At 43.3% G+C, this 9,713-nt stretch overlaps 1 protein-coding gene across 1 annotated transcript in view; it reads right to left on the bottom strand.

The window, feature by feature from the left end:
- Nucleotides 1-4,203: 4,203 nt before the first annotated feature.
- Nucleotides 4,204-9,713, bottom strand: part of mbd5 (methyl-CpG binding domain protein 5) — a 22,002-nt gene continuing 16,492 nt past the window's right edge. The window contains exons 5-9 of the mRNA XM_008305307.1: nucleotides 8,192-8,412; nucleotides 6,978-8,105; nucleotides 6,393-6,466; nucleotides 4,975-5,050; nucleotides 4,204-4,887 (exon numbers count right to left, since the gene is read on the bottom strand). Of these exons, the coding sequence (XP_008303529.1) occupies nucleotides 4,825-4,887; nucleotides 4,975-5,050; nucleotides 6,393-6,466; nucleotides 6,978-8,105; nucleotides 8,192-8,412 (1,562 nt within the window). The 3' untranslated portion in view covers nucleotides 4,204-4,824. The remainder of the gene's footprint in view (nucleotides 4,888-4,974; nucleotides 5,051-6,392; nucleotides 6,467-6,977; nucleotides 8,106-8,191; nucleotides 8,413-9,713) is intronic.

The raw sequence follows: 9,713 nt of genomic DNA, 5'->3' as shown, positions 1-9,713 counted from the left end.
ACACGTTATTTGTCTGTTTATAAATCTACCGAGTGATGTATGTTAATTAAATATCTATTTGCCTGCTTTTATTCCATATTATCAACCATTATTTTAACTTTTTATTATTTTATTAACTGTATTTTTAGCAGTAAACGTGTGCTCTGCTGTTCCTCCACTAGAGGGCAGTGTGCAACAAGAAACACTCATGTTTTTGTTCCACACTGGGCTGAAGTTTCAATAAATCTACTTTTTAAAACTGAAAATACACCTAATACGGAGGACACAAAGAAAGATAATCAATAAAGAACACGTTGCAAACCGGGTTATTCAAGTAAGAGTGACCATGTTTTTAATATCTTAAACATCTGTGCAACATTATTCAAAATGTTACATCACTGCATGACCTGTAATGTTTCACAATATTTACAAAAAAATGCTGCTTACATCAAACCATTAAAAAAAAAAAAGTCCAAACAATCTCAAAATAATGGACAAACTATCCCTAGCCCACATTAATGCAAAAAAAAAAGAAAAAGAAAAAGAAAACGAGCAATCAAGTGCACATCATACTTCACGCAAGTCTATTTTTTGTAAAGTATATATTAGTGAGAAAATATATACTTAATTACAAGTTGAAGAAATAAAATACTGACAACGAAAAGGGTGGAGGAGGGGATTCAAAGAGCAGAACACTGGAAAAAAAAATTTAAAAAAATAAATCACACTCACACCTCACACACACAATCACAGGCAGAAAGAGGGGAGGAAAAAAAAATAGACTGCACAGACCACCTCTTGACCACAAACAACATGAAACTGATAGAACAGATCCATAACACATGGGTTCCCAACACGAGACCGGGTTCCTGCATGTCATTGCACAAAAAACTGGAGGAGGGGCGGGAAAAGAGGCAGAATGAACTTTACCGAAAGAGCTCATGTGTTCTCCAACTATCACATTTTTTGTGTTAAAAAAAACAAACAAACTGCTTTTCTGTGCCACAGTTTACAGTAAAACAAACAAAATAAATCCACTCCTGAGGTTCTCAAAAGTGGGCGCGATGAAAAAAAGCGGGACATTCGGAAGCACATTTGAGCAAACGGTGAAATATGCGTCGAAAATGTCCTCCATCTTTTCCCAGCGTGCACACGACACCAAAGGCAGTGAGCGATCTCAACGGAACATACAGTACAACTTAAGGTTCTTTCAACGCACGGACATGAGAATTTGACTCGGAGGCTTCGTGTTTTGAGATATCTGCGAGGTTTGCGTGCACATCCGAAAGCCGTGGATATGTTTTAAAAATAGTGTTTCGCTGTCTGACAATCTCGTTTATTTAGTGTATTATTTGGTTTTAAGGTTATTTGCACGTCAGAAGAAAACAAAAAAACATTTGTAACGGTTGAGTTTCTCGCTAAAGAGTGAAAAGTTCAAGTAAATGGCATTTTTTTTTTAGTAAACGTTTTCAGGGGGGAGTTTGGAGTTTCAGGGTGAGATATTTTTTGTTAAATCAAAAACGAAGCTGTCGGTTTTGTCTGTAAAGCTACGAATGAATGACTACCTTCACTGCTCCGAGGTTAGAGCATCTGAACAAACAAAAAAAAGATTATTTGTGCACATCAAAAAGGAGAAAACAGGCAGCAAATTACAGTCCAAGACGCAGGAAAGCAAAAAAAAAAAAAGGTTCAAACAATCAGAGATGCAGTGTTTCTAAGCAGTTGATCTTTGCCATCGATTGGTATATTGCACTTGATAATTCTGTAGTGATTTCAGGTCGCTGTTGGTTGGTTTTGATCTGGAGGAGCAGCCGTCGTGTTGATCCAGAGTTCCCAATACTGTCAGACTGATCAAGTGATGACTCCGCTTCAAACTTTTTCAGAGTTTGTAGTGTTTGAAAAGAAAATAACAAAACTGCATGTATCACCAACACAAGACGCCGTCTGCCTTCTCAGACGTGCATATTCATGAATAGCATTTCTTTACTTACTTAAGAAATCCATGACACAATCTGTAACAAAAAGCCTCACTGTAAAAAAAAAAAAAAAGAACTGTTTTCTGTAATGCTCACTTCTTAAATAAAAGGGAATATGACCTTTGTAATGGACTCTGAATACATGATCTATTCACTTGTTAAAAAAAAAACAAAAAAAGAAAACATACATATACACATATAAGGCTTGAGTTCTCAACTCTTGGTAGTATTATTGCCATCTAGCATATTTGTAAAGCTTAAAATAAATATGGAGTACTGTACATAAATAATTTACATCAATAAGCAGAACAAAAATAAATCAGAAATAAAAACACAAGGCCCCTAAATGTAAGAAATGCTTCCACCGCTCTTGAGTTAGTGTTGCTTTTGATAACCTAGAGGTTGGTTACTCTACCTAAAGCTATAGTTGTGGCAAAAAAAAACAAAAACGGCTACAGTCGTGGAAAAAGAAATTAAAAAAAAAAAAGTCACTGTACAAACAAGCACGAGAATCACGACGGAAAGTCATCTGTGAGCCGAAGGAAAAATCCACCCAAGGACCGGTTGGTGTTTTCGTGTTCTCTTCCCCCTGAAGCCAAGTTAAATTACAGCCACGGCGGCGGTTCTGTGGCCGCAAACGCCGACAGCAAAGAGCCTTATTTTAGAAACATCAATTTGCACCGGCGTTCGGCAGCAATCAAAAGGAGGAACAGATCGGAGATGAGGTGCGGACACCAATTTCGGCGCCGTGACGAGCAGAACGCGATGCGGCCGCGGCGCTTTTGGTGACGCGCTAACGTTTATGGAGGTGTTGCCGGGTCAGTCGTCCTTCTGCTGCGAGCCAGTCGGGAGAAACGTGGTTCCGGTAATCGGGGATTAGGCTCCTGCGGCGAGAACTCTCCCACTTTCTCGGACGTGTAACCGGGTTTCTAATCAGCTTTTGCATGTAAACACGACAGAAGACAGAAGCAGCGACGCTCTGCCAGGAAGATTACGCATGTAGAAACGCATCCTCGCATTCAAAGTCTGACTGAAACTAACAACAAGATTCAATACTGAGCTGCTGTGTTCATAAAAATTCACTGACTATTATTTTCTCAGCTGATGATTATTTGTTTGGTCTCTAAATTGTCAGAAAATGGTGAAGTGATGGAAAAAAAACCAAACAAAAAAATGTCTGGTTTCCTCCAAAACCCAAACATTTTCAGTTTACTATCACAAAGTTGGGGAAAAAAACAGCAAAACTGGATTAATCGATTAATCAATTAGCTGTTTGGGCTACAAAATGTCAAAAATGTTCATCCTAAAGCCAAAAATGAAGACTTTAAATGTCTTGTTTTGCCCAGAAACCCAAATATATTCAGTTTAATGTCCAGAAATTACTAAAATATTCACATTTAAGAAGCTGCAATCAGAGAATTTAGACTTTTTTTTCACAAAAAATGACTTTAAATGATTAATTGATTAGTTGTTTGATGGCCAAGGTGGTGCTTTTGTTCCACTGTGTTGCGTTTTTCATGTATTTCAAACAGTGACAGCTGAAACAACAATGCTGGCTCACGTTTGTATTATGAATAAACCGTATAGCAGGCGGACAAATCACGATCTGTTTGCTAATCGTCACGCAAATTTGACGCAAATGTCGCCAAAAAAAGACGTCGCTGTAAACTACGTCAGCTGCATTAATAGGTAGAAGAAGCGGGAAACCAAGAAATTTAAACAGTTTTTCATCGTTTTTGCTTCACATATCAACTGATTTTCCAAATATTTTCCTCCTGAGCTGCGATCACAGTCGCACAAAGCCTGGAAGATGTCGAAAATGTCAACACAGGGTGGATTTTTCCTTCAAAAACAATCGGCAGGTAACCAACTTTCTTTTGTTTGCCAGTTACAACAATTGGTAAACCCAGAAAATTCACCAGCCGACCGCACACGTTTTAGCTGTTTTACGCACAAACTGGACAAAGTGATGATGATTTTCCTGCTGAGGAGGCGACTGGTGGAGCAGATGAAGGTTTACCAACACTCGTCCGGCCGTTGAACACTTTCTGCTGGTAAAGTTCATTCTGGTTCGTTTGTCTTTTTGTCCCCGGTACAAAATGAACACGTAACTGGTGTGAAGTGACTGTTGTAATGGAGAACTCATATACTCATGCCTGTTTCACTGCTGTTCCCTTACAAAAAAAAAAGAAGAGAAAACCTAAAAAAAAAAAAAAAAAGAAAGAAAAACAGCACGTCTTACAGTTCATCATATAAAAGCTTTAGGCTGTATTCTTATTTATCCTATGCATGCGGCCGTATGCAACCGCATTTCTGAATAGAAACCAAGACATTGGTACACTTCTTCTGCTTTGTTTTTGTACAATAAAAGATAAAATGTGCATTAGGTACGCTTGTACATGACATTGTACAATATTTACATACAATTCTTAATAGCATGAAATTTCAGGATTATCTATATACATATTGAAAATGTATCAGAAATATTTGGACTGTCTATTTTTCTTAAATATGTAAGGTAATGCTTGTAGCTTTTTTTTGTTTATTTTACTATCTTATACTAGAAAAAAATAGTTAATTCAGTGAGCTGTAGACAAATTGCAACCGTTTTTGTTGTTTTTCTGGATTTTTTCTTGTTTTTTTTCCTTTTTTTTTTGTTTTTTTTTCTCTACAGTTAAAACTGTATCGGTGATTGGAATTTCCAGCACCTTCTGTGGTCAGTCATTAAGTCAAGTTGATATCATGGAACAACGATGTACCACTGAAAGTCCATGTGTAGCACCTGTTAGAGAGCTCAGATCGCATCAAGGCTGAACGGACGAAGTCTCCGAAAGGCTTTGAGGACGTTCTTGGGCCGACACATTCAATGTTATCTGGATATCTTCCTCCTCTTAGGCTTGGGGAGCTTCACCTGTCGATCCCTCGACGGGATCTGATGGCAGACAGACAGAAACGTTATTGTGAACGCCGGACAGGAAGGCAGCGTTAAAGCAACACGAGAGAACGGCGAAATACTCACTGTGCCCGACATCTTGTCTAGCTCGCTCATGGCCTCGTGGATAGCAGCTTCCAAGTGATTATTCAGTTTCCCCGGTCTGTCGGACGACATTTACGTTATTTACAGTGAAAATGATACAACCGGGCAAGTGTTTTTGCTCTGTGACACAAAAAAAAAAAAACAGGCTTCAGGGTGCCATCTTTAACCACTAGGTGTCAATGCAGCCCTGGACAAACCCCAACAAAGAAACCATGCGACCATCTGAGCCACAGAAGACGGCAGAGGGTTCAAAAGACGTGTTATCTTTAAAAATAAAAGTGATTATCAGAGCCAGAGTCTGTAAAAACAAAAACGATCATTGGATTTTTAACTTTGCTACAAGAACCACTGATTATGTAAGAAATCGGGAAAGTTCATCCAATCCAAGCTTAAAATGGTGATATTTTATTAAAATCACTTTATTCTGCAAGTCTGATTTTAAAATTTGCAAAAAATAAACTGTTTCCTCCAAAAACTCTGCGTTCCTCAGCGCAGTGATGGTGCCATGACACAACAGTCGTGTGACAAAAATGAAATGACTAGCTGGATGAACTGCAGGAAGTGTTTAGAAAGCAATCTAAAAGGAAAACAAAACCAATTGGATCAATAAAATAAATGCGGCACGGCTCAGAAACGGTGAACAGAGGAGCAAAATGGTGGACGATACAAGAAACATCTTTCTAGATTTAATAAAAAGTTTGGAAAAGGTTGTAAAAATGTAAATAGTTCAATATTTATATTATGTAGAGACACCGTTTTGTCAGTATTGGTAACACTTGTCACTAAAAAATCAAAGAAATTAAAACTGATCATAGTTCAACAAAAAAAAGTCTAATTTTTTTTAAAAATGATTTGACAAAAATTCTGGGAATTCTGGCTGAACTGCAGGCAGTGTTTCAGCAGAGCACACAGACGACAAGATATACTAAAAATGTAAAATACAGAACGTCGACGCAGCATTTTTTTTCCAGTATTGGTAAAACCTGTGGGAAAGAATGTTTTACATGTTGATTCCAGCTATTTTTATATCATAAATAGACTTCAAATTGACTTTAGTTTTTTCACAATTACGATTTCTACCATTAAAACTGTGCCATCCAGCACAGGAGAGATTTCTAAGTCTCTCTACTTCCAGTCATGTTGTTCTGTTTCTACAAAGGTGCAGGACTTTATGTTGCAGTGAAAAATGAGCCCACAGGAAAGAAAAAAAAAAAAAAGGGCTCAGAAACTGGAGTTCAGAGGGGTGAAGTCAATTATTTCAGGGGAAAACACCTCATCCAGATTTCAATTTGCAACTTTCCGCATGTTCAAACTCCGTCAAATATCATGAATTACCCAATAATACATTTACAACTGCTGCTGTTTACTGAAGCAACAATATGGTGGGCGGGTTTACTCACTTCAGGCCTCTTTTGGCGGCTCGGTCGAGCGCCTCCAAGTCGTGAGTTAGTGTTTTTAGCTTCTCTGGCTCGACCTGTAAGGAGACGAGACACGTTCAGGACTGCTCAGGAACAGACTGAGAATTTCCCGCCAACCAACAGACCCCGACGCCGACTGCAGTTTATCAGTTTGTCGTGTCTACCAGTTAATTTGGCAGTCGGGACCTTTTCTACTCTGCAGTTCTGATTTGGCAGGTAAAAGGCTGGATGTGTTTGGAGCATTTTGGAATCCATCTGCCACGATGGCCGGTGGACAGAAAAGCTTGTTTCCTTCTGACTTTTCAGTGCTGCAATAATTTTCCATCTGCAGTCAACTTAGTTACAGTCAAATACAAGTTATTCTATCATCTTGACTTACTGGCAAGCCACTCGCTCAAACTGGAAAATAATTTGCTGTAACTGAAGACTCAATAAAACTTTTGGCTCAACAGGCAACAATAGTAACTTTGTTAAGTGGACCAGCCACTGAAATGTGCCGTCACTCTTCAGTGTGAGAAGTTGGCTGCTGAAACCATGACAGGTGGTCAGACTACACTGGTTTCTCACCTTGGCCTGCTCCCGAAGCTGCATAGCAGCGCTGTGCACTTGTTCGTCCCCGGCCAGCTTGGCAGGCCAGGGTGGGAAGCCCTTCAGCTGGCCCCAGACCAGCTCTCCCATGTTGAAGGTCCTGGAGCGGTAGTGAAGCAGCTCTGACGAGGGAGAGTCCGGCTGCCGCAGGTCCTCCTCGCTGCTCAGGCTCTTTGTGTCCGAGGGGCTGGGCGCCATGCCGTTGAAGTGGCCATTGTAGTGGCTGTAGTCTTTGGCTGTGGCCAGAGGTCCCTCCAGGCTGGTGGAGGAGCTGGGCGACTGGTCGTCCCCCGTCAGGTCCTGCCGCGGGGGCCCCAGGACTTCGCCGTAACCCCGGGTGTTGAAGTGGGGCGTGGCGCCGTTGATGTGGGCGCATCGTTCCACCGTCTGCTCCAGACGTTCCTTGTAGTTGGCGGGCGTCCGGCTGCAGTTGTTAAACCGGTACGCGTCGTCGAGGAAGGCCTTGTCGTGGGCCATGGCCAAGCCGTGGTCGTTGGAGCCCTCGGTGGGACACGGTGGGGCCGGGGCCAGGCTGGCGGGTCTCTCCATGCAGGGACTACTTCTCACCTGGGTAGAGCACTCCAGGAACTCCTCTCCCCCCCAGGCACTGTTGTTGCTGTGCGCATCGAAGCCGCTGCTGTGCTGCGACTCTCCGTCCCACTGAGCCCTGGGAGTCCCGCGACCCGGAGAACGGAAGTAGTCGTTAGCCTCTGGGCCGTCCGGAGTGCTCTTCCCTGGATCCATGTTCTTCTGACCCCGCCCTGGTCTCACCTGCCTCGGCCGGGCCTGCGGCGCCTCCCCCTCCTGGTGCCCATGTAAGACTGCGCTGACAGCCTGGGGGAGGTTGACGGGTTCCCCGATGGAGGCAGTGAAGGCACTCATGGCGCTGAGGGCAGGCACCGGACTCGCCTGTGTGGTCCCGCTCACGGTGGTAGTGATGGTGACGTGCACGCCTTTGCTGGCGGCGTCCACCACGGCTCTGTAGATGGCATCCACCGACTCCGGGCCTCCACCAGGGCCCCTGTCAGAGCCGGGTGTCCCCGCTGGAAGCCCCTCGCCCTGGGGCTGCTGGTCCTCCCCAAACTGTGGGTGCGGCAACATCCCCTGCTGTGGACACAAAAGCAACGATGATGATGACAAATGTTGTTTTAAGAGACTAAACAGTTGCTGCAGAGATGGACGTGTAGCTCCACCTGGTAGTTCTGGTAGAGGCAGGCCATGGAGCCAGCGTTGGCGTTGCTGCTGTCTGAGTAGGGGGGGTTGTCAGAGAAGTGCTGCTGTCCCTGGTAGGCCGGGTGGGAGGCCACCCCCTGCTGCATGGCCTGGTGGACCTGCTGCTGGTACATCTGACCTCCACCGGCGTTGACGTGCGGCTGCAGGGCGCCCAAGCTACAGCCGAGTGATGACGGGTTTCCTGCAAAAGCATTGGGATACAGAATATAAGTCAACACAAAATATCTGCACCTTTAAAACGAGTCAACGGCAGAGAGAAAAAAGAATAAAGGAGGTAAATTTGAACTGTTCTGGCAAAATACAGAAAAAAATAAAGCTGCCAATGATGCCTGACAATACAGACTTTGCAGGGAATAGATTTGGAAATTACAATTGAAAATCATTTCAGCTGAATAATTTCCCACATTTAAGGAAGAAGTTCACAACAGACATATTACCTATTATTCATGTGCTAAAAAAAAGAAGCTTCAAACAGTTTGAATACAGAAAATTATGAAACCTCTGAAAAAACCCGTCAGCAGGTTTTAAAAGGCATAAAAAAAAAAGAAAAATTACATAAAAGCATCATCAGATTTTCCTTTTTCTGATGGTCCTTGAGTTCATCATCAATGACGTGGCATTCTGTGTGAAAACTTTACCAATCAAAGCTGAAAACTGTGACAGATTTTGAGCAGATTTTGTAAACAGTATGTATTATCTACTGCACTTCAGTTCAGGTTTATGGTCGTAGTGGACAGCCTAAAAAACTGACGACACAAACAAGTTCATTTCTCTTTTTCCCAGCTCTTGTCATCAACACAACGCTCCTCTCCGCCGAGCAGTTCAGCGGAATCTTATACTTTTTCAAAAACCCACAGCTCCCAGTTTCTCAGCCGCGACTTTCACAATAAAAGAAAAAGTTGCACATTAACAATCTGTTGCGTCCAAAACTAACAGATGGAGACGCTGCCAGATGCACAGTACAGCCAGACTTGTTAGCAAAGCGTCCAAGGACAGAGCACGAACAAAATACATCAAGGCCACAGATGTATCAATGAATGAAGAGAAAGCCCGGCAGCAATGTTATGCAGACAAAGCCGAGGCGAATGCGAAATCTCGGAGGCCGAGCGCTGTGTTTTGTGGGTGTGTGCGCGGCCGAGCGGCGACTGGAGCAGCTGGTGCGATGCTACGTCGCTGAAGGGCAGCTGTGTGTGTTCTCCATTTTTTTTTTTTTCTCCTCCTCCTCCTCTTTTCTTTCTTCCCCTCTCTCTCCTCTCCGAGAGCCACGACTCGGCCGGCCCCCTCCCCCCGTCCTCCCCACATCCTCCGCTGCTGCTATGATATAGTGACGGCTGTTGCCGGGGGAGGTTGCCATGGGAACCGAGTGATGATTGGTGGTGCTGTCCGCTGCCAGGAAGCTTGTTGGTGGATGAGGGGGGTTACGGGGGTCGGGTGGTGTGATCTTAGCCTGCTGGGGGATGGGGGCGGCGGTCAGCTGGGTGG

Source organism: Stegastes partitus, unplaced genomic scaffold (assembly GCF_000690725.1).
Source record: "Stegastes partitus isolate 25-593 unplaced genomic scaffold, Stegastes_partitus-1.0.2 Scaffold2468, whole genome shotgun sequence".
Lineage (NCBI taxonomy): Eukaryota > Metazoa > Chordata > Actinopteri > Pomacentridae > Stegastes > Stegastes partitus.
This window is presented reverse-complemented; position numbering and strand designations above follow the sequence as displayed.